Source organism: Heterodontus francisci, chromosome 6, assembly GCF_036365525.1.
Source record: "Heterodontus francisci isolate sHetFra1 chromosome 6, sHetFra1.hap1, whole genome shotgun sequence".
NCBI lineage: Eukaryota > Metazoa > Chordata > Chondrichthyes > Heterodontiformes > Heterodontidae > Heterodontus > Heterodontus francisci.
This window is the reverse complement of record NC_090376.1, coordinates 2691092-2718540: the sequence shown is the minus strand read 5'-3', so window position 1 is coordinate 2718540 and position 27449 is coordinate 2691092. Positions and strand designations below refer to the sequence as shown.

The window sequence follows — 27449 nt, the reverse complement described above, 5'->3', positions numbered from 1 at the left end:
TGGTCCCCAAGCTTCTTCGGACCTTCCCTGTTCTATCCTTTTCAGGTCCAAACTGGATGATCTCATATTTTCACACTTTAAATCCATTGGCCACAGTTTTAGTCATTCATTTCATCTACTAATATCTTTATAATTTTTTGCACCACCTACACTGCTCACAAAGCCCTCTATCATTGGTAAATTCGAAGATGTAGCTTTCTGACCCATCATCTAAGTCGAACCTGCCACACTTACCTGGTCCGGAGCAGGTGTGACTCCAGGCCCAGACGGCATGGTTGGCCCACTCACCCCAGAGAATGAGTAGGCAAGCTACTGGATCAAGTAGATCTGTTGTTATTCAAAACACTTTCTCAGGGCAACTAGGGACTGTTTTTGCCAGCAAGACAGATCCCAAAATGATTAAAAATGTAATTACCGTACAGCATAAGATCACAGATTCACCTCTATATCAGAGGTTGTGGGTTCCATGCCCACTCCAGAGACTTGTGCCTCTTATCCAGGCTGATGTACACAGTGCAGTAATAAGTAAGCAAGGGTCAGTACTGAGGGAGTGCTGCACTGTCGGAGGGTCAGTACTGAGGGAGCGCTGCACCGTCAGAGGGTCAGGACCGAGGGAGCCTGCAGTGTCGGGGGGTCAGTACTGAGGGAGCTCTGCAGTGTCGGAAGGTCAGAACCGAGGGAACGCTGCAGTATCGGAGGGTCAGTACTGAGGGAGCTCTGCAGTGTCAGGGGGTCAGGACTGAGGGAGCACTGCACCGTCGGAGGGTCAGTACCGAGGAAGCGCTGCAGCGTTGGAAGGTCAGTACCGAGGGAGCGCTGCACTGTTGGAGGGTCAGTACTGAGGGAGCGCTGCACTGTCGGAGGGTCAGTACTGAGGGAGCGCTGCACCGTCAGAGGGTCAGGACCGAGGGAGCGCTGCAGTGTCGGAGGGTCAGTACTGAGGGAGTGCTGCACTGTCAGAGGGTCAGTACTGAGGGAGCTCTGCAGTGTCAGGGGGTCAGGACCAAGGGAGCGCTGCACCGTCGGAGGGTCAGTACCGAGGGAGCGCCGCACCGTCGGAGGGTCAGTACTGAGGGAGCGCTGCAGTGTCGGAGGGTCTGGGCCGAGGGAGCGCTGCAGTGTCGGGGGGTCAGTACTGAGGGAGTGCTGTGCTGTCGGAGAGTCAGGACCTAGGAAGCGCTGCACCGTCGGAGGGTCAGTACTGAGGGAGTGCTGTGCTGTCGGAGAGTCAGGACCTAGGGAGCGCTGCACCGTCGGAGGTTCAGGACCGAGGGAGCGCTGCAGCGTCGGAGGGTCAGTACCGAGGGAGCGCTGCAGCGTCGGAGGGTCAGGACCGAGAGAGCGCTGCAGCGTCGGAGGTTCAGGACCGAGGGAGCGCTGCAGCGTCGGAGGTTCAGGACCGAGGGAGCGCTGCAGCGTCGGAGGTTCAGGACCGAGGGAGCGCTGCAGCATCGGAGGGTCAGGACCGAGGGAACGCTGCACCGTCGGAGGGTCAGGACCGAGGGAGCGCTGCAGTGTCGGAGGGTCAGTACTGAGGGAGTGCTGCACTGTCGGAGGGTCAGTACTGAGGGAGCTCTGCAGTGTCAGGGGGTCAGGACCAAGGGAGCGCTACACCGTCGGAGGGTCAGTACCGAGGGAGCGCCGCACCGTCGGAGGGTCAGTACTGAGGGAGCGCTGCAGTGTCGGAGGGTCTGGGCCGAGGGAGCGCTGCAGTGTCGGGGGGTTAGTACCGAGGGAGTGCTGTGCTGTCGGAGGGTCAGCACCGAGGGAGCGCTGCACCGTCGGAGGGTCAGTACTGAGGGAGCGCTGCAGCGTCGGAGGTTCAGGACCGAGGGAGCACTGCAGCGTCGGAGGTTCAGGACCGAGGGAGCGCTGCAGCGTCGGAGGTTCAGGACCGAGGGAGCACTGCAGCGTCGGAGGTTCAGGACCGAGGGAGCGCTGCAGCGTCGGAGGTTCAGGACCGAGGGAGCGCTGCAGCATCGGAGGGTCAGTACCGAGGGAACGCTGCACCGTCGGAGGGTCAGGACCGAGGGAGCGCTGCAGTGTCGGAGGGTCAGGACCGAGGGAGTGCTGCAGTATCGGAGGGTCAGGACCGAGGGAGCGCTGCACCGTCGGAGGGTCAGGACCGAGGGAGCGCTGCAGTGTCGGTGGGTCAGGACCGAGGGAGCGCTGCAGTGTCGGTGGGTCAGGACCGAGGGAGCGCTGCAGTGTCGGAGGGTCAGGACCGAGGGAGCGCTGCAGTGTCGGAGGGTCAGGACCGAGGGAGCGCTGCAGTGTTGGGGGTCACTACTGAGGGAGCGCTGTGCTGTCGGAGGGTCAGGACCGAGGGAGCGCTGCACCGTCGGAGGGTCAGTACTGAGGGAGTGCTGTGCTGTCGGAGGGTCAGGACCGAGGGAGCGCTGCACCGTCGGAGGGTCAGTACTGAGGGAGCGCTGCAGCGTCGGAGGTTCAGGACCGAGGGAGCACTGCAGCGTCGGAGGTTCAGGACCGAGGGAGCGCTGCAGCGTCGGAGGTTCAGGACCGAGGGAGCGCTGCAGCGTCGGAGGTTCAGGACCGAGGGAGCGCTGCAGCGTCGGAGGTTCAGGACCGAGGGAGCGCTGCAGCATCGGAGGGTCAGTACCGAGGGAACGCTGCACCGTCGGAGGGTCAGGACCGAGGGAGCGCTGCAGTGTCGGAGGGTCAGGACCGAGGGAGTGCTGCAGTATCGGAGGGTCAGGACCGAGGGAGCGCTGCACCGTCGGAGGGTCAGGACCGAGGGAGCGCTGCAGTGTCGGTGGGTCAGGACCGAGGGAGCGCTGCAGTGTCGGTGGGTCAGGACCGAGGGAGCGCTGCAGTGTCGGAGGGTCAGGACCGAGGGAGCGCTGCAGTGTCGGAGGGTCAGGACCGAGGGAGCGCTGCAGTGTTGGGGGTCAGTACTGAGGGAGCGCTGTGCTGTCGGAGGGTCAGGACCGAGGGAGCGCTGCACCGTCGGAGGGTCAGTACTGAGGGAGTGCTGTGCTGTCGGAGGGTCAGGACCGAGGGAGCGCTGCAGCGTCGGAGGTTCAGGACCGAGGGAGCGCTGCAGCGTCGGAGGGTCAGTACCGAGGGAGCGCTGCAGCGTCGGAGGGTCAGGGCCGAGGGAGCGCTGCAGCGTCGGAGGGTCAGGACCGAGGGAGCGCTGCAGTATCGGAGGGTCAGGACTGAGGGAGCTCTGCAGTGTCAGGGGGTCAGGACTGAGGGAGCACTGCACCGTCGGAGGGTCAGTACCGAGGGAGCGCTGCAGCGTCGGAGGGTCAGGACTGAGGGAGTGCTGCACCGTCGGAGGGTCAGTCCCGAGGGAGCGCTGCACAGTCGGCGATGCCGTCTTTCAGGATGAGACATTAAACCGAGGCCCCGTCCTGCCCTCTCAGGTGGATGTAATAGATCCCAGGGTCAGTACTGGAAGAGTGGGTTGGGGTTGTTCTCCTGCTGTCAATATGATTAAAAGCAGATGATGTGATGATGATTACACTGCTGGTTGTGGGATCTTGCTGTGCGGAAATTCACTACAACAGTGACTGCAGTACAACCCGATGTCTTTGTCTGTGAAGCGCTTTGAGTCGTCCTGGGGAAGTTGAAGGCGCTATAGAAATGTAAGTGCGACTATTTCATATTGAGTTTGTTTCCAGGACTCGGTCTCCTCTTCCCCTCCTCCAGCCGCCGCCTCTCTTACCTCAGCGGGTGTGTCCGGCCGGCCTGTCCCCGGGCCGGGTTGGCTGGGAGAGGCCGAGGCTCGGGCCTGCAGTAGGCCACGGTGGAGCTCCGGGGATGCGGACGGCTCGGGCTCCAGCTCCCGGCGGCCGGGGGGCGGGCGCAGGAAGAGGGCGGAGGCCGCAGGGCCCCCGGGGCGGAGCCGGGAGGCGGGGGCGGGACAGGGACAGGCCCCGGAGCCTCGGGCTCGGCTGCGGAGAGTGGCGGCGCTGAGGGAGCTCCGAGCCCGGGGGCGGGGGTTTACAGCCCGGGAACCTGGGGAAGGGGGAGGCCACTCGGCCCCTCGTGTCGGTGGCAGCCCCAGGATGTCATGTCGGTTCCTGCCTCAGGCAGTGTTCCAGATCCAGCACCTCGAGTGAAAACATCTCCTCAAATCCCCTCGAAACCTCCTGCCCCTTCCCCGAAATCTATGCCCCCTGGTTACTGACCCCTCCGCTAAGGGAAAAAGTTCCTTCCTATCAACGCCCTTCATAATTTTGTATACCTCAATCAGGTGCCTCCTCAGCCTTCTCTGCTCTAAGGAAAACAACCCTAGACTATCCAGGAGGTGTAATACCTGCCCATTTACCTCCTCTCTCCTCACTATCCCAGGCCCCAAACACTCCTTTCAGGTGAAGCAGCGATTTACTTGTACTTCTTTCAATGTAGTATACTGTATTCGCTGCTCACAGTGTGGTCTCCTCTACATTGGGGAGACCAAGCGCAGACTGGGTGACCGCTTTGCGGAACATCTCCGCTCAGTCCGCAAGCAGGACCCTGAGCTTCCGGTTGCTTGCCATTTCAACACTCCCCCCTGCTCTCATGCTCACATCTCTGTCCTGGGATTGCTGCAGTGTTCCAGTGAACATCAACGCAAGCTCGAGGAACAGCATCTCATCTACCGATTAGGCACACTACAGCCTGCCGGTCTGAACATTGAGTTCAATAATTTCAGAACATGACGGGCCCCCCATTTTACTTTTATTTTTAGTTATGTTTTCTTCCTTTTTTTTTGCATTCCTTTTTACATTTTTTACAATTTTTTTTGCATTTATTTCATTTCATCTTAGTTTGTTCAGTTTGCTTACCCACTGTTTTTTTCAGGTTTTTTTTCAGGTTGTTTTTCTTCAGGTTTGCACTTGCTGATGTTCAATATTCAGTATATTCACACCTAATCGGTACTAATGCTTTGTCTTTCAACACACTATTAACATATTGTTTGTCTTTGCTCCGTGACCTTTTGGTCAGCTATGTGGCCTGGTCCAATCTGCACCTTCTCCTTTGTTATCTCTTGCCCAACCCCCGCCTCACTTGTTTATAATCTGTGACTTTTCTAATATTTGTCAGTTCCGAAGAAGGGTCACTGACCCGAAACGTTAACTCTGCTTCTCTTTCCACAGATGCTGCCAGACCTGCTGAGTGAATCCAGCATTTCTTGTTTTTGTCCTAGACTATCCAGTCTCTCTTCATAGCTGAAATACTCCAGCCCAGGCAACATCCTGAATCCCCTCTGCCCCCTCTCCTTCCATATTATACAGATCCATCATAACCTCCCTGCTCTTATATTCTGTGCCTCGGCTAATAAAGGCGAGTTTCCCGTATGCCTCCCTAACCATCTTATCTACCTGTGCTGTCACCTTTGTCTATGGGGAGGTGGTGGCGTCACTGCACTAGAAATCCAGAAGCCCAGGCTGATGCTGTGGGGATAGAAACAGAAAGTGCTGGGAATACTCAGCCGGTCTGGCAGCATCGGTAGAGAGAGAAGCAGAGTTAACGGTTCAGGTCAGTGACCCTTCATCAGAGCTGGCAAAAGTTGGAAAAGAGTTAGGTTTTAAGCAAGGGGAGGGGAGTGAGGGAGAGAACAAAGAGGAAGGCGTTTGATCGGGCAGAGGGAGATTAAATAACGAAGCTGTCCTGGGACAAAGGCAAAGAGTGTGTTAATGCTTGTGGTGAAAGACAAAGCATTAGTCCAGACAGGGTGTTAATAGCAGAATAATGAGCAGCTCTGACTACATGAAAAGCAGGCACATGGTTAAACAATAAAATATTTTTAAAAGGCCAGTCATGCTCTGAAGTTATTGAACTCGATGGTCAGTCCACAAGGCTGTAGAGTGCCGAATCGAAAGATCAGGTGCTGCTCCTCCAGCTTGTGTTGATGTCCACTGGAACAGGGCAAGGACAGAGATGTGGGAATGAGAGCAGGGGGTTGTGTTGAAATGGCAAGCAACCGGAAGCTCGGGGTCCTGCTTTCGGACTGAGCAGAGGTATTCTGCAAAGCAGTCACCCAATCTGCGTTTGGTCTCCCCAGTGTAGAGGAGACCGCATTGTGAGCAGCAAATACAGTATACTAAATTGAAAAAAGTACAAATAAATCGCTGCTTCACCTGAAAGGAATGTTTGGGACCTTGGATAGTGAGGAGAGAGGAGGTAAAAGGGCAGGTATTACACATCCTGCGACTGCAGGGGTAGGTGCCGTGCGAAGGGGATGAGGTGTGGGGAGTAATGGAGATGTGGACCAGGGTGTTACGGAGGGAACGATCCCTTTGGAATGCTGATGGGAGGGGCAGATGCGTTTGGTATCGCCACAGGACACAGATTTAAGGTGATTGGCAAAAGAACCAGAGGGGGAGATGAGGAGAATTTTTTAAGCAGTGAGTTGTTGTGATCTGGAACGCACTGCCTGAAAGGGCAGTGGAAGCAGATTCAATAGTAACTTTCAAAAGGGAATTGGATAAATACTTGAAGGAAAAACTTACAGAGCCACATGGAAAGAGCAGGGGGAGTGGGACTAATTGGATAGCTCTTTCAAAGTGCTAGCATAGGCACAATGGGCTGAATGGCCTCCATCTGTGCCCGCTTCTTTTATCTCTTTCAGTGTAGTTGTTTAAGGATTGAAGAGATTGAATTGACAGGGCAATTAGAAACCCGAGCAGCTTGCAGACGGACGTGCGGGAAAGGAGACTGGCACAAGCCTGCATTTCGGGACAGGAGAGGAGGGGAGATTGGCGAGGACAGGTTTTAGGTGAGGGACAATATAGATCAGAGATTCAGCAGCTGTATTTCAGAGATGGAAGAATGGTCTTTCGAGTGAAGAAGTTGGAAGTTCATTTCAGATTGAAACAGAATGTTGAGACTGCATGTCCCTATGTTTAGTCTGAACGGGCAACTTATAGGAACAGCAGGAGAGCATTCAGCACTTTGAGCCTGTTCTGCCATTCAGTCAGATTATGACTGATCTGAATCTCAACTCCATTTACCCACCTTAGTTCCATTCGCTTGATAGCCTTAACCAACATGAACGATTTGCATTTCTACTGCACATTTCAGAAAGTAAGAATGGCCCAAAGCACTTTACATCCAATGAAATTCTTTTCAATTATAGTCACTTTTCAAATAGAGGAAACGTGGCAACCAATTTTTGCACAGCAAGATCCCATAAACAACAATAAGTTAAATGGCCAGATAATCTGTTTTTAGTGATGTTGGTTGAGGAATAAATAATTGCCAGAACATCAGAGAGGATGCCTCTACTCTCCTTCAAACAGCGGCCATGGGATCTCTAATGTCCTACCTGCAAGGGCAGACGGGGCCTCGATTTAATAAAATAAGGCACCTGCAACAATGCAGCATTCCTCAGTACTGCACTGGGAGTGTCAGCCTGCATTATGTACTCAAGTCTCTGAAGTGAAACTTGAGCCCACAATCTTCTGACAAAGATGGGAGTGATACCCACTCAGACACAACTGGTATCTCGGTGTGTGAGACTGGGATGGGCGAATGGCAGAGAATCATAGGAGGACTCCATTTGGCCCATTATGGCTGTGCTATTCGAAGAAGAGCAGTTCAGGCTAATCCCATTTACCAGCTCTTGGTCCGTGGCCCCGTGGGTTACGGAGCCATGCCTGTAGCCAGAGGATTGGAAAATGATGGTCAATTTGGGAATGAGGAGAGGAACTCGGTGTGAGCAGGAAATGCACCTTGTGCGAGTGAGGGGGAGAGTGTGAAACTGCAGAGTACGTGGAATTGGGAGGTTGGAAAGGAACCTAGGAGGAAGCAGAAGGAGAAGGAAGGAGGAATGTCAGGCGACAGGACACAGCTTCCTGGGCTTTGCTCCATGGTTCCAGCCTGCTCTGGTGAGGGAGGCCACTTGATGGCAGTGCATCACTAAACTGCAAACTGCCCGTGACTGACGCCACAGAGGTGGGAGTGAGGCAGGGAAGTGAGGGGAGAAATGGGGGGGCTGGGTTTGTGTGGGAGCAAGGTGGGGGAGGGGAACTAGGGAGGGGGTAACAATGGTGTTGAGGGGTTAAATAGGGACAGGCACAAGCTTAGGATGCTCTAAGTTGTTTGGGTGGAAGCAGGAAGTTACAAACAGAAAGGAGAGCAGGGTCAGGGACACAGTGTGTCGGATTTTCCGTAATCTGTTTCCCTTTGTCTGCAGTGTCTGATCGGAAAGATGGCGGAGGTGACAGTGGAGGAGCGAGCAGTTGGCGCAGTGATCGGATCACTGGTAGCTGATGCCGCAGGTGAGGTTGGATGACACGCCAATGTTGAACCGAGGTCTCTCTCTCTCCGTCTGTCACCCTCCCTCTCCCTCACTCTCCATCTTTCTCCCTGACTCTGTCTCTCTCTCCCTCCCTCTATCTCTCCCTCTGCCTCTCTCCTTCCCTCCCTCTATCTCTCCCTCTGTCTCTCCATCTCTCTCCCCCATCCCTGTCTCTATCCCCCCTCCCTGTCTCTATCCCCCCTCCCTGTCTCTATCCCCCCCTCCCTGTCTCTATCCCCCCCCCCGTCCCTGTCTCACTCCCCCCTGTCCCTGTCTCCCCCCCCCCCCCCACCACCGTCCCTGTCTCTCTCCCCCTGTTCCCGTCTCTACCCCCCCCATCCCTGTCCTTGTCTCTTCCCCCCCCCCGTCCTTGTCTCTTTCCCCCCCCCCGTCCTTGTCTCTTCCCCCACCCCGTCCTTGTCTCTTCCCCCACCCCGTCCTTGTCTCTTCCCCCACCCCGTCCTTGTCTCTTCCCCCACCCCGTCCTTGTCTCTTCCCCCCCCCGTCCTTGTCTCTTCCCCCACCCCGTCCTTGTCTCTTCCCCCCCCCGTCCTTGTCTCTTCCCCCACCCCCCGTCCCTGTCTCCCCCCTTCCCCCGTCCTTGTCTCTTCCCCCCCCCCGATCTTGTCTCTTCCCCCCCCGTCCTTGTCTCTTCCGCCCCCCCCCCGTCCTTGTCTCTTCCCCCTCCATCCCTGTCTCTCCCCCCCCCACCCCGTCCTTGTCTCTTCCCCCCCCCACCCCGTCCTTGTCTCTTCCCCCCACCCCGTCCTTGTCTCTTCCCCCCCCCCCGTCCTTGTCTCTTCCCCCCCCCGTCCTTGTCTCTTCCCCCCCCGTCCTTGTCTCTACCCCCCAGTCCCTGTCTCTCCCCCTCCCCCGTCCTTGTCTCTTCCCCCCCCCCGTCCCTGTCTCCCCCCCTCCCCCATCCTTGTCTCTTCCCCCCCCCCCCCGTCTTGTCTCTTCCCCCCCCCGTCTTGTCTCTTCCCCCCCCCGTCCTTGTCTCTTCCGCCCCCCCCTGTCCTTGTCTCTTCCCCCTCCATCCCTGTCTCTTCCCCCCCCCCCCGTCCTTGTCTCTTCCCCCCCCCCGTCCTTGTCTCTTCCCCCCCCCCGTCCTTGTCTCTCCCCACCCCCCCCGTCTCTCCCCACCCCCCCGTCTCTCCCCACCCCCCCGTCTCTCCCCACCCCCCCGTCTCTCCCCACCCCCCCGTCTCTCCCCACCTCCCCGTCTCTCCCCACCTCCCCGTCTCTCCCCACCTCCCCGTCTCTCCCCACCTCCCCGTCTCTCCCTCCCCCCGTCTCCTCCCCCCCCCCCCGTCCCTGTCTTCCCACCCCCCCGTCCCTGTCTCACCCCCCCGTCCCTGTCTCACCCCCCCATCCCTCTCTCCTCCCCCACTCCCTGTCTCTCCTCCCCCCCCCGTCTCTCCTCCCCCCCCGTCTCTCCTCCCCCCCGTCTCTCCTCCCCACCTCCCCGTCTCTCCTCCCCACCTCCCCGTCTCTCCTCCCCCCCTCCCCGTCTCTCCTCCCCCCCTCCCCGTCTCTCCTCCCCCCCTCCCCGTCTCTCCTCCCCCCCTCCCCGTCTCTCCTCCCCCCCTCCCCGTCTCTCCTCCCCACCTTCCCGTCTCTCCTCCCCCTCTTCCCGTCTCTCCTCCCCCCCCTTCCCTGTCTCCTCCCCCACACCCTGTCTCTCCTCCCCCACTCCCTGTCTCTCCTCCCCCCCTCCCTGTCTCTCCTCCCCCACTCCCTGTCTCTCCTCCCCCCCCTCCCCGTCTCTCCTCCCCCCCTCCCCGTCTCTCCTCCCCCCCCCCCTTCCCTGTGTCCTCCCCCCCTCCCCGTGTCTCCTCCCCCCCTCCCCGTCTCTCCTCCCCCCCTCCCCGTCTCTCCTCCCCCCCTCCCCGTCTCTCCTCCCCCCCTCCCCGTGTCTCCTCCCCCCCTCCCCGTCTCTCCTCCCCCCCTCCCCGTCTCTCCTCCCCCCCTCCCCGTCTCTCCTCCCCCCCCTTCCCTGTCTCCTCCCCCCCTTCCCTGTCTCCTCCCCCCCTTCCCTGTCTCCTCCCCCTTTCCCTGTCTCTCTTCCTCCCCCCCATCCCTGTCTCTCTTCCTCCCCCCCGTCTCTCTTCCTCCCCCCCTTCCTGTCTCTCCTTTCACCCCTCCCTGTCTCTCCTTTCACCCCTCCCTGTCTCTCCTTTCACACCTCCCTGTCTCTCCTCCCCCCCCCTCCCTGTCTCTCCTCCCCCCCCTCCCTGTCTCTCCTCCCCCCCCCTCCCTGTCTCTCCTCCCCCCCCCTCCCTGTCTCTCCTCCCCCCCCTCCCTGTCTCTTCTCCCCCCCCTCCCTGTCTCTCCTCCCCCCCCCCTCCCTGTCTCTCCTCCCCCCCCTCCCTGTCTCTCCTGCCCCCCCTCCCTATCTTTCCTCCCCCCCGTCTCTCCTTCCCACCCCCCTCCATGTCTCTTCTCACCCCCCCTCCCTATCTCTCCTCACACCCCCCCCCCGCACCTCCCTGTCTCTCTCTCCCTCTCCCCCCCCCCCCCCCACCACCTCAGCCTGTCTTCTCTCTTTCCTTGTTGGCCTGTATTTCTGAAGAATGAGAAAATGAATTTTCTGCCATTGGATGAGGCCTGTGTCACATTCAGTCCTGTTCTCTCTCCAGGCCAGCCACTGCACTGGATTTATGATGTGAGCCGTTTGGACCAGATTCTGAAGGGACGTGAGGGCACTCCTGAGTTTGTGGATCCCAGTCAGGGTCTGTTTTATCGCCGGCCCACGGGAGCTCAGAGCGGTTATGGAGATCAGACTCTTGCCTTGCTCAAGGCTCTGGTGGAAGGGAAAGGTGAATGGAACATTCCAAAGGTTGACATCTGGAATGATGGATATGTGTCTGGATAAGCAGCATCCTGTGTGGGATGAGGAGAGTCTCAGAGTGGGAATTATTCATCGCGCATAATAAACTCATCTCTTCTTCATAGATAAACCCACCTTCTCCCCATATCCCGCACCCCCATCCGCCCACCTTCTCCCCATATCCCGCACCCCCATCCGCCCACCTTCTCCCCATATCCCGCACCCCCATCCACACACCTTCTCCCCATATCCCTCACCCCCATCCACACACCTTCTCCCCATATCCCTCACCCCCATCCACACACCTTCTCCCCATATCCCTCACCCCCATCCACACACCTTCTCCCCATATCCCTCACCCCCATCCACACACCTTCTCCCCATATCCCTCACCCCCATCCACACACCTTCTCCCCATATCCCTCACCCCCATCCACACACCTTCTCCCCATATCCCGCACCCCCATCCACACACCTTCTCCCCATATCCCGCACCCCCATCCACACACCTTCTCCCCATATCCCTCACCCCCATCCACACACCTTCTCCCCATATCCCTCACCCCCATCCGCCCACCTTCTCCCCATATCCCTCACCCCCATCCGCCCACCTTCTCCCCATATCCCTCACCCCCATCCACACACCATCTCCCCATATCCCTCACCCCCATCCACACACCTTCTCCCCATATCCCTCACCCCCATCCACACACCTTCTCCCCATATCCCTCACCCCCATCCACACACCATCTCCCCATATCCCTCACCCCCATCCACACACCTTCTCCCCAAATTCCTCACCCCCATCCACACACCTCCCCATATTCCTCACCCCCATCCACACACCTTCTCCCCAAATTCCTCACCCCCATCCACACACCTCCCCATATCCCTCACCCCCATCCACCCACCTTCTCCCCATATCCCTCACCCCCATCCACACACCTTCTCCCCATATCCCTCACCCCCATCCACACACCTTCTCCCCATATCCCTCACCCCCATCCGCCCACCTTCTCCCCATATCCCTCACCCCCATCCGCACACCTTCTCCCCATATCCCTCACCCCCATCCGCACACCTTCTCCCCATATCCCTCACCCCCATCCACACACCATCTCCCCATATCCCTCACCCCCATCTACACACCTTCTCCCCAAATCCCTTCCCCCCCATCCACACACCTTCTCCCCAAATTCTTCACCCCCATCCACACACCTTCTCCCCAAATTCTTCACCCCCATCCACACACCTTCTCCCCAAATTCCTCACCCCCATCCACACACCTTCTCCCCAAATTCCTCACCCCCATCCACACACCTTCTCCCCAAATCCCTCACCCCCATCCACACACCTTCTTCTCAAATTCCTCACCCCCATCCACACACCTTCTCCCCAAATTCCTCACCCCCATCCACACACCTTCTCCCCAAATTCCTCACCCCCATCCACACACCTTCTCCCCATATCCCTCACCCCCATCCACACACCATCTCCCCATATCCCTCACCCCCATCCACACACCTTCTCCCCATATCCCTCGCCCCCATCCATACACCTTCTCCCCATGTCCCTCACCCCCATCCACACACCATCTCCCCATATCACTCACCCCCATCCACACACCTTCTCCCCATATCCCTTGCCCCCATCCACCCACCCTCTCCCCATATCCCTCACCCCCATCCACACACCATCTCCCCATATCCCTCACCCCCATCCACACACCATCTCCCCATATCCCTCACCCCCATCCACACACCTTCTCCCCATATCCCTTGCCCCCATCCACCCACCTTCTCCCCATATCCCTCACCCCCATCCACACACCATCTCCCCATATCCCTCACCCCCATCCACACACAAGGGGGTTGAAGTCATGCTTCAGATTTACAAAGCTCTGGTTAGACCACACTTGGAGTTACTGTGAACAGTTCTGGGCCCCACACCTTAGGAAGGGTATATTGGCTTTGGAAGGAGTACCAGAATGTTACCAGGGCTCCAAGAGTTAGATTATGACTAAGGATTACATAAACAAGGCTTGTATTCCCTGGAATTTTGAAGATTACAGGCTGATTTGATTGAGGGTTTTGGGATTTCAAAATACATTGATAGGGTAAATAGTAGGTTTCTCTGCTGGTGAAGGGTAGGGGGTGTGGGTGTGGGGATTGCGGGGGGTGGGGATTTGGGGGTGGGGGTGGGGATTGGTGGGGGGGTGGGTGGGAAGTCCAGGACAAGGAGACATAACCTTAAAAGCAGAGCCAGCCCATTCAGTAGAGAAGTTAGGAAAGACTTCTTCACACAGGGTGTTGGAAATGTGCAACTCTCTTCCACAAAAAGCAGCAGATGCTGGAGCTTAATTAACCATTTTTAATATGTGATCAGTAGATTTTTGCTAGCCAAGGGTTTTGAGGTATATAGAGTTAAGATAAGTACATGGGGTGGCACAGTGGTGCAGTGGTTAGCACCGCAGCCTCACAGCTCCAGTGACCCGGGTTCAGTTCTGGGTACTGCCTGTGCGGAGTTTGCAAGTTCTCCCTGTGACCGTGCGGGTTTTCACCCTGAGAGAGAGGGGACTGAGAGACACCAGTCAGTGTACAGATATCACCCTGAGAGAGAGGGGACTGAGAGACACCAGTCAGTGTACAGATATCACCCTGAGAGAGAGGGGACTGAGAGACACCAGTCAGTGTACAGATATCACCCTGAGAGAGAGGGGACTGAGAGACACCAGTCAGTGTACAGATATCACCCTGAGAGAGAGAGGACTGAGAAACACCAATCAGTGTACAGATATCACCCTGAGATAGAGAGGACTGAGAAACACCAGTCAGTGTACAGATATCACCCTGAGAGAGAGGGGACTGAGAGACAGCAGTCAGTGTACAGATATCACCCTGAGAGAGAGGGGACTGAGAAACACCAATCAGTGTACAGATATCACCCTGAGAGAGAGGGGACTGAGAAACACCAGTCAGTGTACAGATATCACCCTGAGAGAGAGGGAACTGAGAGACAGCAGTCAGTGTACAGATATCACCCTGAGAGAGAGGGGACTGAGAAACACCAATCAGTGTACAGATATCACCCTGAGAGAGAGGGGACTGAGAGACAGCAGTCAGTGTACAGATATCACCCTGAGAGAGAGGGGACTGAGAAACACCAATCAGTGTACAGATATCACCCTGAGAGAGAGGGGACTGAGAAACACCAATCAGTGTACAGATATCACCCTGAGAGAGAGGGGACTGAGAAACACCAGTCAGTGTACAGATATCACCCTGAGAGAGAGGGAACTGAGAGACAGCAGTCAGTGTACAGATATCACCCTGAGAGAGAGGGGACTGAGAAACACCAATCAGTGTACAGATATCACCCTGAGAGAGAGGGGACTGAGAGACACCAGTCAGTGTACAGATATCACCCTGAGAGAGAGGGGACTGAGAAACACCAATCAGTGTACAGATATCACCCTGAGAGAGAGGGGACTGAGAAACACCAGTCAGTGTACAGATATCACCCTGAGAGAGAGGGGACTGAGAAACACCAATCAGTGTACAGATATCACCCTGAGAGAGAGGGGACTGAGAGACAGCAGTCAGTGTACAGATATCACCCTGAGAGAGAGGGGACTGAGAAACACCAATCAGTGTACAGATATCACCCTGAGAGAGAGGGGACTGAGAGACAGCAGTCAGTGTACAGATATCACCCTGAGAGAGAGGGGACTGAGAGACACCAGTCAGTGTACAGATATCACCCTGAGAGAGAGGGGACTGAGAAACACCAGTCAGTGTACAGATATCACCCTGAGAGAGAGGGAACTGAGAAACACCAATCAGTGTACAGATATCACCCTGAGAGAGAGGGGACTGAGAAACACCAATCAGTGTACAGATATTACCCTGAGAGAGAGGGGACTGAGAAACACCAGTCAGTGTACAGATATCACCCTGAGGGAGAGGGGACTGAGAAACACCAGTCGCCGGGTGCTCCGGGTTCCTCCCACAGCCAAAGACTTGCAGTTTGATAGGTAAATTGGCCATTGTAAATTGCCCCTAGTGTTGGTCGGTGGTAGGAGAATGGTGGGAAGTGGGGATGTGAGAGGGAAAAATGGAATTAATGTAGGATTAGTATAAATGGGTGGTTGATGGTCGGCATGGTCTCGGTGGGCCAAAGGGCCCGTTTCAGTGCTGTATCTCTCTATGACTGTATGGATTTGCAGATCAGACATGATCTCATGGTAGAACAGGCCTGTGGGGCCGAATAGCCTCCTCCTATTCCTATACCTCGGGTAAGACAGGGGCAAACTACATTGGGGTGATGAGGAGGTAATTAGACCCCAGTGAGAAACAGCAGAGGAGGGGAGAAATTTGGAACATAATTAAGTAGCACTGTGGCTTCTCCTTGTGCAGGATTCGATGTGCAATTGTACAGACAACAATTGTACAAAACCTTTGGACCGAACACTGACTACGACCTCAAGGCAAAACCAGGACAGGACCAGGTGCCGACAGGAGGATACAGACATGCTTCCATTAAAGCTTTCCTGACTGCATATGAAGCAACAAAGGAGAAAACGGGACTCTCCCCGGACCCCCAGGTAAACCGCACATGAAGTAAAGGCCCCGATAATTCAGTGAAACACATTGGAATGAGTTGTTAAAATGTCACCATAAAGCAGTATTCCCCAGTTATTGGGTTTTCCCAGTGAGCCGTGTCCCTGTATATAATGGAGTTGTATAACCTTCCAATGCTCACATGGGAATAATGGTTGACTGTTAGAGGTAGCGCTAACATAGGCTGCTTTTGACCTCTTATGGTGTTATGTTTTCATGGGATATGGGCATCTCAGGCAGAATTTGTTGCCCCCCTAATTGCCCTTCAACTGAGTGTCTTGCTAGGCCATTTCAGAGGGCAGTTAATAGTTAACCACATTGCTGTGAGTCTGGAGTCACATGTAGGCCAGACCAGGTAAGGACAGCAGATTTTCTTCTCTAAAGGACAGTAATGAACCACATGGGTTATGTGACAATCATTGATAGTTTCATGGCACCATGACAGTGACTATTTTTCAATTGCAGATTTTTATTAATTACCGTGTGGTAGATAGGGAGGAGGATAGCTGTAGGCTGCAGGAAGATATTGATGGTCTGGTCAGATGGGCAGAAAAGTGGCAAATGGAATTCAACTTGGAGAAGTGTGAGGTGATGCATTTGAGGAGGTCAAACAAGGCAAAGGAATACACGATTAATGGGAAAATACTGAGAGCTGGAGAGGAAGTGAGAGACCTTGGAGTGAATGTCCACAGATCCCTGAAGGTAGCAAGACAGGTCGATAAGGTGGTTAAGAAGGCATATGGAATCCTTTCCTTTATTAGCCGAGGTATAGAATATAAGTGCAGTGAGGTTATGCTGGAACTGTATAAATCATTGGTTAAGCCACAACTTGAGTACTGTGTGCAGTTCTGGTCACCTCATTACAGAAAGGATGTAATTGCACTAGAGAGGGTACTGAGGAGATTTACGAGGATGTTGCCAGGACTGGAAAAATGCAGCTATGAGGAAAGATTGGATAGGCTGGGGTTGTTCACCTTGGAACAGAGAAGGCTGAGGGGAGACCTGATTGAAATATATAAAATTTTGAAGGGCCTGGATAAAGTGGAGGTGAAGGGTTTATTCACTTAGCAGGGAGGTCAGTGACTGGGGGGCATAGATTTAAAGTGATTGTTAGAAAAATTAGAGGGGAAATGAGGAAAAACATTTTCACCCAGAGGGTGGTGATGGTCTGGAACTCACTGCCTGAAAGGGTAGTTGAGGCAGAAACCCTCAACTCATTCAAAAGAAATCTGGATATGCATCTCAAGTGCCGTAATCTGCAGGACTACGGACCAAATGCTGGAAGGTGGGATTAGAATAGGTGTAACATTTTTCAGCCGGTACAGACGCGATGGTCCAAGTGGCCTCTTTCTGTGCCTTAAACTTACTATGATTCTAATGTAATTTAAATTCCACCAGCTGCCATGGTGGGATTCGAACCCATGTCCCCAGAGCATTAGCCTGGCCCTCTAGATTACTAGTCCAGCGACATTGCCACTGCACCAGGGGAGGCGGTGACATAGTGGGGACTTGTGCCAAAAGTGGGAGAGCTGTCCCACAGACCAATCAAGCAACAGCTTGACATAGTCATTCATACTCACCGAATTACACCATACAGCCAATGTCCCAAACTCTTCCATCACCATCCCTGCGTATGTTCTATCCCACTAGCAGGACAGACCCACCAAAGGTGGTGGCACGGTGGTATATAGTTGCCCCGGGAGTCGTCAGCATTGACTGCAGACCCCATGAAATCACATCGCGTCGAGTCAAAAATAGGTAAGGTAACCTCCTGCTGATTACCACTTACTGCCCTCCCTCAACTGATGAATCAATGTTCCTCAATGTTGAAAACCACTTGGAAGAAGCACTGAGGGTGGCAAGGGCACAGAATGTACTCTACGAGGGGGAGTTCAATGACCACAATCCTTGTGGAGACCAAGTCCCGTCTTCACACTGTGGACACCTTCCATTGTGTTGTGTGACACTACCACCATGCTAAATGATTTAGAATGGATCTGACAACTCAAAGTTGGGCATCCATGAGATGCAGTGGGCCCTCAGCAGCAGCAGAATTGTATTCAACCACAATCTGTAACCTCATGGTCTGGCATATCCCCCACTCTCTCATTGCCATCAAAGTAGGGATCACCCCTGGTTCAATGAGGAGTGCAGGAGAGCATGCCAGGAGCAGCACCAGGCATTCGTAAAAATGAGGTGTCAACCTGCTGACACTACAACATGGGACTGCATGCATACTAAACAGTGGAAGCAGCATGCGATAGACAGAGCTAAGCGATCCCACAACCAACGGATCAGATCAAAGCTCTGCAGTCCTACCACCTCCACTTATGAATGGTAGTGGATTAGTAAACAATTAACCGAATATGGAGACACCACAAACAATGATGGTGGAGCCCAATACATCAGTGCAAGAGACAAGGCTGAAACATCTGCAAGAATCTTCAGCCTGAAGCTGTGAGTGGATGATCCATCGCGTCCTCCATTGAGGTTCCCACCATCGAATAGCTAGTCCTCCGCCAATTTGATTCACTGCATATGTGATGTCAAGAAATGACAGTGCATTGAATACAGTTAAAGGCTATGGGCTGAAGACTTGTTTCTCCAGAACTAACCGTGGCCCAACCAAGCTGTTCCAGTACAACTGCAACACTGACAACACTTTCAAGATCAGCAGCGGGGTAAAGCAGGGCTGTGTCCTGGCACCAACTCTCTTTGGCATATTCTGCTCCATGCTGCTATTGCACGCTTTCGGCAACTCGTATGGGGGCATCCACCTACATGACAGAGCTGTCGCCAAGCTGTTCAACTTGGCAAGACTGCACACCAAGACCAAAGTATGTAAAGTCCTAGTCCATGAGTTGCTGTTGCTGATGATGCTGTGCTGACATCCCATAATGAAGTTCACTTACAGCAGCTTGTAGATTGGTTCTCCCTGGCCTGCAAGGAGTTTGGACTGACAATCAGTGTCAGGAAGATCAAAGTTATGGGCCAGGATGCAGAGACTCCACCTTCCATCAACCTCACTTTGAAGATCATCGACAGCTTCACATACCCTGGATCAACAATCACCGGCAATCTGTCCCTTGATGCTGAAATCAGCACCAGGATTGTCAATGCTGCAGCTGTCATTGTCAAAGTTGAGAAGACGAGTGTGGACAACAGCAAACTGACCGAAAATACAAAGCTCCACGTGTACCAGGCTTGTGTTCTCAGCACCCTCCTTTATAGTGGAGAAGCATCAACAACTTATACAAGGCAAGAAAAGCAGCTGAACAGCTTCCACCTCCACTGCCTCAGATGGATATTGAGCATCTCCTGGCAGGACGGAGTGCCAAATACAGAAGTACACCAGCGTGTAGGGATCCCCAGCATGTTTGCCCTCGAGTCAGCGGTGACGCCATTGGCTGCATCATGTGTGCTGAATGGATGATGGCCGCATCCCCGAAGACATGTTCGAAGGCGAGCTTGCTATTGGTACGAAATCAACAGGTCGCCCACATCTGTGATACAAGGATGTCTGCAAGCGAGACCTCAAGTAGACCAGGATTGGAGTCAATGCATGGGAGGTCCTTGCTGCTGACCAGAGATCCTGGAGGATGGCAGTCAGGAAGCGGGTGGAAAAAGCAGAAGACAAAAGAAACGACCAGATGGTGGAAAAGAGAGCCTGGTGGAAGGAAAAACATCAGTCGACCTCAGGCCAAGGATATTCATCTGTGCCAGCTGTGGAAGGGATTGCTACTCACAAGTTGGCCTCTACCGCTACAACAGGTGATGTTCAACTCAGAAGTGACATACACCCCGGGCACAGTCCATCGTCTCCCTAGACGGACAGATGCCTACTACTACAACAACACTGACATCTACCTACATCTAGATCTAGGATATGCCCAATATCCATCTGAGGTGGCTTTTCTTGGCTTGCATAAGTTGTCCATGCTTCGTTACTATAAAGGAGTGTGCTGAGAACACAAGCCTGGTTAATGCGGACCTTTGTATTTTCTGTAAATTTGCTTTTGGTCCACACTTGTCTTCTCAAGAACATGGTTGTGGTTGTTGGAGCCAAGCATTTCAGTCCCAGGACATCACTGTAGGAGTTCCTCAGGGTGGTGTCCTAGGCCCAACCATTTTCAGCTGCTTCATCGATGACCTTCCTTCAGTCATAAGGTCAGAAGTGAGGATGTTTGCTGATGATTGCAGTATTCAGTTCTATTTGCAACTCCTCACATATTGAAGCAGTCCATGCCCGCATGCAGCAGGACCTGGACAACATTCAGGCTTGGGCTGATAAGTGGCAAGTAACATTTGCACTACACAGGTGCCAGTCAATTACCATCTCCAACAGGAGAGAATGTTACCACCTCCTCTTGGCATTCAACAGCATTACCATCAGTGAATTCCCCACCATCAACATCCTGGAGACGCCGTTGACCAGAAACTGAACTGGACCAACCACATAAATACTGTGGCTACAAGAGCAGGTGAGAAACTGGGAATTCTTTGGTGAATGGCTCACCATCTACATGACACAAGTCAGGAGTGTGATCGAATACTCTTCACTTGCCTGGATGAGTGCAGTTCCACACTATCTCGCCACCATCCAGGACAAAGCAGCTCACTTGAGGACCAAGCAGCCCGCTTGATTGGCATCCACCACCTTCAACTAGGATTATAATCCTAGCCCCTTTTTGGGTTATCCCGGATCAGGCATACTCCCCAGATGATCGCTCTCACTTAATGTTGAGAAAGACAGATCTCACAGACACTTGAATGGATCTGAAGAACTAATCTAACTCTCCCCAAAGGAAAGGAACCTGCAGAGAATATTACTGTTCTCCAGATAGCCTTTTCATCAAGTTTTAGCCAGATTATAACAACCCAGATATTATAAGGGTCCGGGCAGCTCTCCTCAATAATGTACCTCCCCACTGAAGAGTGTACAGAGACAGGTTGTCGAGTTTGAGATACAGAAGACTATATGAGACAATATATTTTCTAAATTATATAAAAGTTTATTAAAGAACCGAAGATGCAATTCAGATGTGATGGGAAGTCAATCGCAAAGTTAATAGTTCTAGGAAAAGAAAGTGTCATCTTATTTCTAGTAAAGAATCCAAGTTTTAAGTCTAAATATTGTTACAGTAGAATATTTGAGATAGACATAAATATTTAAAGCAGCATTTACCTTAAATCCCTGAGTAGAAAGCTGCGGAGTTTAGCGAGATACCTCTATACCAATTGGAGGGAGAACTATCATTGCCACAGGAACTCGTACCTTTACTGTGAGAAACGCTGGAAAGAATCCAACAAATCTAAAGATCCACTGTGTGGTTTCAATATTTATAATGTTTCTAAGCTGCTTAACTAGTTTATTTACTAGTTATGGGGGTGTAACTGCTCTTGCAAGTGGTTTCATACCCTTCTATTTCCCAAATAAGGCTGTATAACTGTTAATTTCTGGTTAGGGTTCACAATCTTTGATTTCGAAGAAAGACGAGGCCAGCAGCAAGATGGGAGCCTCTCATGGTGGTCAATTTCCTTAGTCACTTAACTGTGTTTCAAGATTATCATTCAGTTTCTTGGGTTTGGTCAGTTTTGTCAAAATTTCAGTTGACTGGTTTAGGGCTGTCCGCAAAGGACTATCTTATCAACTATTACACTGTGGTAGCTTCCATGAGTGGTTGCAAACTGTGTTATTACTGTGTGATGAAGCTTGTGACTTTTCAGGAGTGAATCCCTCTTATCAGAAGCTGCCTCAATGCTCTAAGATGAGGTAAGCCCTTCAACTCCAAGGCATGTCCAGAGGCATGCCTATGAACTTTTAACCTGTTGAGGAGGACGAACCCTGCTTTTCATTTTTTAATCCATAATTCATAGGAAAATAACTCTTTGAACCTTATAACCCCTTATTATGGCCAGATTCCTTCACAAAATATTCTCTCCCTCCAGCACCGACGCACAGTGGCAGCAGTGTGTACCATATACAAGATGCACTGCAGCAACTCGCCAAGGCTCCTTCGACAGCACCTTCCAAACCTGCGATCTCCATCACCTAGAAGAGCAAGGGAACACCACCACCTGCAAGCTCCCTTCCAAGTCACACACCATTCTTACTTGGAAATATATAATCACTGGGTCCAAATCCTGGAACTCCCTTCCTAACAACACTGTGGGTATACCTACCCCACATGGACTGCAGCGGTTTTAGATGGCAGCTCACCACCACCTTCTCGAGCAATTGGGGATGGGCAATAAATGCTGGTCTTGCGATGCCCACATCCCACGAATGAATAAATAAAAAATAGCCCTGTACATTTTTTTTTCCTTCATATGTTTTTCCAATTCTCTTTTGAAAGTTATTATTGAATCTGCTTCCACTGTCCTTTCAGGCAGCACGTTCCAGATCACAACAACTCCCTACATAAAAAATGTATCTTTGTGCTGTCTCTTGTTCTTTTGGCAATCATCTGTGTCCTCTGGTTACTGACCCTCCTTCCACTGGAAACAGTATCTCCTTATTTACTCTATCAAAACCCTGCATGAATCCCAGCTTCTCCAGTCTCTTCACATAACTGAAGTCCGTCATCCCTGGAACAATTCTGGTAAATCTCCTCTGCACCCTCTCCAAGACCTTGATATCCTTTCTAAAGTGTGGTGCCCAGACTTAAACACAGTACTCCAGTTGGGGCCAAGCCTGTGTTTTCTAAAGGTTTAGCATGACTTCCTTGCTTTTGTACTCTATTCCTCTATTTATAAAACCAAGGATCTTGTATGCTCTTGTAAAGCCTTCTCAAGTTGTCCTGCCACCTTCAAAGATATGTATACATACACCCCCAGCTCTCTCTGTTCCTGCACCCCTGTTAAAATTACACCATTTATTTAATATTGCCTTTCTTCATATTCCCTACAGAAATGCATCACTTCACATTGCCCTTTCACCTGTCACTAGTCTGTCTATGTTCTGCTGAAGTCAGTTACTATCCTCCTCATTTCCCAGTTTCATGTCATCTGCACACTTTGAAATTATGCCCTGTATGGCCAAATCCAGGCCATTAATATGTATTAAAATGTGGTTGGCTGTGAATTGCCAATATTCTTGTTTGACAGATGGACGGTGTGGCAAAGGTTGCACCTCTCGTCGCTCTGTACGCTGGAGACCCCAAACTCCCACAGTACGTGGAAGAGGCAGTACGAATCACACAGGACGACAATCTGGCTGTGAAATGCAGCATCGCAGGTAGGTGTCAGTCCTGGGCTGTCCCCATGTTGTGTTGGTCGTGTTTCTTGCACCAAACCAGGTGCCAATGCACCTCAGGAGCTCCACACTGAACCACAGTTCTGCTTTTCCAATTAAAGATACACTGGGATTGGAATTGTCTGATAGTCAGGGTCACAAAAAAGCACTGCTGCCTCTTTAGGTGCAGGATCTTCCTCCAATGATAGAACCCCCACGTACTCCAATTCCCAGTCAGATAGGTAGGTGGGGGTGAGGGATATGGGGGAAGGTGGGATTGGGGAATATAGGGAGAAAGTGGGTGGGTGGGGGTGAGGGATATGGGGGAAGGTGTGTAGGTAGGATTGGGGAATATGGGGAGAAGGGCGGTGGGAGGGTATGGGGGAAGGTGCATTAATCTGACAGAGAGCAGGGAGGCTTGTTTGCCATAAAGACCTTATGCACTAACAAGGCAAGGGAATATACAATGGATGGTAGGACCCTAGGAAGTACAGAGGGTCAGAGGGACCTTGGTGTACTTGTCCATAGATCAGTGAAGGCAGCCGCACAGGTAGATAAGGTGGTTAGGAAGGCAAATGGGATACTTGCCTTTATTAGCCGGTGCGTAGGATATAAGAACAGGGAGGTTATGTTAGAGCTGTATAAAACGCTAGTTAGGCCACAGCTGGAGTACTGTGTACAGTTCTGAGCACCACACAATAGGAAGGATGTGATTGCACTGGAGAGGGTGCAGAGGAGATTCACCAGGATGTTGCCTGGGCTGGAGCATTTCAGCAATGAAGAGAGTCTGGATAGGCTAGGGTTATTTTCCTTGGAGCAGAGAAGGCTGAGGGGAGACCTGATTGAAGTATACAAAATTATGAGGGGCATTGATAGGGTAGATAGGAAAGAACGCCTTCCCTTAACGGAGAGTTCAATAACCAGGGGGCATAGATTTAAGGTAAGGGGCAGGAGGTTTAGAGGGGATTTGAAAAATGTTTTCACCCAGAGGGTGGTTGGAATCTGGAACACACTGTCTGAAGGGGTGTAGAGGCAGGAACCCTCACAACATTTAAGACGTATTTATATGAGCACTTGAAATACCATAGAATACAAGTCTTCGGGCCAAGTGCAGGAAAATGGGATTAGGTTGTATGGGTGCTTGATGGTTGGCACGGACACGATGGGCTGAAGGGCCTGTTTCTCTGCTCTATAACTCTATGATTTTAATACTGCTTTCTTGGTGCCTCAGACCAAGGCCCTGTTTAAAAGTCCTTGTGTCCCAGTTTCACCTCCACTCTAACCACCTCTCTGACCCTCCGCAGCTGCTGCCGTTCTGGAGGAATTTCTTCTTCGCCCGCAGGAGGAAGGATTCCTGGAGAAGATGAAGGGTCGGCCGGAGCTCAGCATCATTGCCAACAAGTTACCCGAGGTCCTGAAACTGCACGGCACAGCTCACCGTGAAGTGGTGCAAAAGTTTGGCAGCTCGTGTGGTAAATTGGGAGCAGTGGGGTATCAGGGAGGGGGTGGTTTGGGGGGCGGGGTGGGGGGGGGGGTTCGGTGTCAGGATGTGGCTGCATCAGGGAGGGAGAGATGTTAGATTCACCAATAGGAAAGGCTGATCACTCAACACAGGCACTTATTGAAGTTATCACCAACGGGGGGAGGGGGGGGGGGGCATCTGTTTCTAGGACTTGAATTTTTATTTAAAGGGAAAGAAGGGAATTTATTTTTTATTCATTCATGGGATGTGGGCGTCGCTGGCTAGGCCACCATTTATTGCCCATCCCTAATCGCCCTTGAGAAGGTGGTGGTGAGCTGCCTTCTTGAACTGCTGCAGCCCTTAGCATGTAGGTGCACCCACAATGGTGAAGGGAGTGAATGTTGAAGGTGGTGGATTTTTTTTTATCCGTTTGTGGGATGTGGGCATTGCTGGTTAAGCCAGCATTTGTTGCCCGTCCCTAATTGCCTTTGAACTGAGTGGCCATTTCAGAGGCATTTTAAGAATCAACCACATTGCTGTGGATCTGGAGTCACATGTAGGCCAGACCAAGCTGTTCCAGTACAGCTACAACATTGGCATCTACCCGTCAATGTGGAAAATTGCCCAGCTATGTCCTGTCAACAAAAAGCAGAACAAATCCAACCCGGCCAATTACTACCCCATCAGTCTACTCTCAATCATCAGCAAAGTTATGGAAAGTGTCATTGACAGTGCTATCAAACAGCACTTTAAACAACAACAACCTGTTAACCTGCAAGATCCCCTCCAAGACACCATCCTGACTTGGAACTATATCACCGTTCCTTCACTGTCACTGGGTCAAAATCCTGGAACTGCCTTCCTAACAGCACTGTGGGTGTACCAGCACCACACGGACTGCAGTGGTTCAAGAAGGCAGCTCGTCGCCACCTTCTCAAGGGCAATTAGGGAAGGACAATAAATGCTGGCCTAGCCAGCGACGCCCACAACTCATGAAAATAATTTGAAAAATATATAATTAGACACTTATTGAAACTTTGGTGTGGTTGAGTTAGGAGGTCTGTGCTTGTCATGTTTAACACTGTAAATAAATGTAAAATGGAGTAAGATTGGCTGCAGTATCATTGTTCACCTGTTGGCTGTCTGGAATACAATACTGTGTATCTGTAATCCCGAGATCAGTGGATCTGTAATCCCGGGATCAGTGGATCTGTAATCCTGGGATCAGTGGATCCGTAATCCCAAAATCAGTGGATCTGTAATCCCGGGATCAGTGGATCTGTAATCCCGCGGTCAGTGGATCTGTAATCCCGCGGTCAGTGGATCTGTAATCCCAAAATCAGTGGATCTGTAATCCCGGGGTCAGTGGATCTGTGATCCCGAGATCAGTGGATCTGTAATCCCAAAATCAGTGGATCTGTAATCCCGAGGTCAGTGGAACTGTAATCCCGAGATCAATGGATCTGTAATCCCGAGATCAGTGGATCTGTAATCCCGAGGTCAGTGGATCTGTGATCCTGAGATCAGTGGATCTGTAATCCCGGGGTCAGTGGATCTGTGATCCTGAGATCAGTGGATCTGTAATCCCGGGGTCAGTGGATCTGTAATCCCAAAATCAGTGCATCTATAATCCCGACATCAGTCTGTCAGTACTCCTAGATCTCATTGTTTTGCCCCATCATTGATCCAGACTTTATTCTTTCTCTGCACTCCACAGCTATCCCCGGGAACTTGCTGAATTCCCTGCACTGTCTACTGGTGACGCCCAGCCTAAGTGATTACCCTGCCACGATGCGACTCACCATGGCCGCGGGAGGATGCAATTGCAGCCGGCTCAGTTTTGTGGGTGAGTGCAGCACAGCAAGGGTCAGCAGCTGAGGTGGGAGGGGAAAGCAGGAGAGGGAGGAGTGGCTGACTGCAGGAGAATGGGAGACTGGGAGAGGATGGGAATGGCAGAGGGCAAGACTGCGGAGTAAATTCGGTGTATTGGAGGCTGTGGCTCTGGATGAGGAGTAGCTTTGTGTGGGGGAATGGGAATGGGGAGCGGGTATCTTACTGAGTGAGGAACAGGTATACCAGTGAGTGAGGAGCGGGTATATTAGTGAGTGGGGAGCGGGTATATCAGTGAGTGAGGAGCAGGTATATTAGTGAGTGAGGAGCAGGTATATTAGTGAGTTAGGAGTGGGTATATTAGTGAGTGGGGAGCGGGTATATTAGTGAGTGAGGAGCAGGTATATTAATGAGTGAGGAACAGGTACATTAGTGAGTTAGGAGTGGGTATATTAGTGAGTGGGGAGCGGGTATATTAGTGAGTTAGGAGTGGGTATATTAGTGAGTGGGGAGCGGGTATATTAGTGAGTTAGGAGTGGGTATATTAGTGAGTGGGGAGCGGGTATATTAATGAGTGAGGAACAGGTACATTAGTGAGTTAGGAGTGGGTATATTAGTGAGTGGGGAGCGGGTATATTAGTGAGTTAGGAGTGGGTATATTAGTGAGTGGGGAGCGGGTATATTAGTGAGTGGGGAGCGGGTATATTAGTGAGTTAGGAGTGGGTATATTAGTGAGTGGGGAGCGGGTATATTAGTGAGTTAGGAGTGGGTATATTAGTGAGTTAGGAGTGGGTATATCAGTGAGTGGGGAGTGGGTATATTAGTGAGTGGGGAGCGGGTATATTAGTGAGTGGGGAGCGGGTATTTAGCGAGTGGGGAGCGGGTATATCAGTGAGTGAGGAGCAGGTATATTAGTGAGTTAGGAGTGGGTATATTAGTGAGTGGGGAGCGGGTATATTAGTGAGGAGTGGGTATATTAGTGAGTGAGGAGCAAGCAAATTAATGAGTGAGGAACGGGTATATCAGTGAGTGAGGAGCAGGTATATTAATGAGTGAGGAACAGGTATATTAGTGAGTGGGGAGCGGGTATATCAGTGAGTGAGGAACAGGTATATTAGTGAGTGGGGAGCGGGTATATTAGTGAGTGGGGAGCTGGTATATTAGTGAGTGGGGAGCTGGTATATCAGTGAGTGAGGAGCAAGCATATTAGTGAGTGAGGA

At 52.4% G+C, this 27449-nt stretch overlaps 2 protein-coding genes across 5 annotated transcripts in view; one reads left to right on the top strand and one right to left on the bottom strand.

The window, feature by feature from the left end:
- Window positions 1–3846, bottom strand: part of ankrd50l (ankyrin repeat domain 50-like) — a 65138-nt gene extending 61292 nt beyond the window's left edge. The window contains exon 1 of the mRNA XM_068032978.1: window positions 3692–3846. The gene's annotated coding sequence lies outside the window, so the exon portion shown is untranslated. The remainder of the gene's footprint in view (window positions 1–3691) is intronic.
- The window catches only part of selenoj (selenoprotein J), a 28695-nt gene continuing 4739 nt past the window's right edge, over window positions 3494–27449 (top strand). The window contains exons 1-7 of one of the 4 annotated variants that reach the window (XM_068032981.1): window positions 3494–3611; window positions 8150–8234; window positions 10894–11073; window positions 15500–15687; window positions 22811–22940; window positions 24242–24409; window positions 26117–26245. In XM_068032981.1, the coding sequence (XP_067889082.1) occupies window positions 8165–8234; window positions 10894–11073; window positions 15500–15687; window positions 22811–22940; window positions 24242–24409; window positions 26117–26245 (865 nt within the window). In that variant the 5' untranslated portion in view covers window positions 3494–3611; window positions 8150–8164. Of the gene's footprint in view, window positions 3612–3714; window positions 3773–6142; window positions 6311–7858; window positions 7909–8149; window positions 8235–10893; window positions 11074–15499; window positions 15688–22810; window positions 22941–24241; window positions 24410–26116; window positions 26246–27449 lie in introns of those variants that run through there. The other 3 variants (XM_068032983.1, XM_068032980.1, XM_068032982.1) reach the window with 3 other exon arrangements.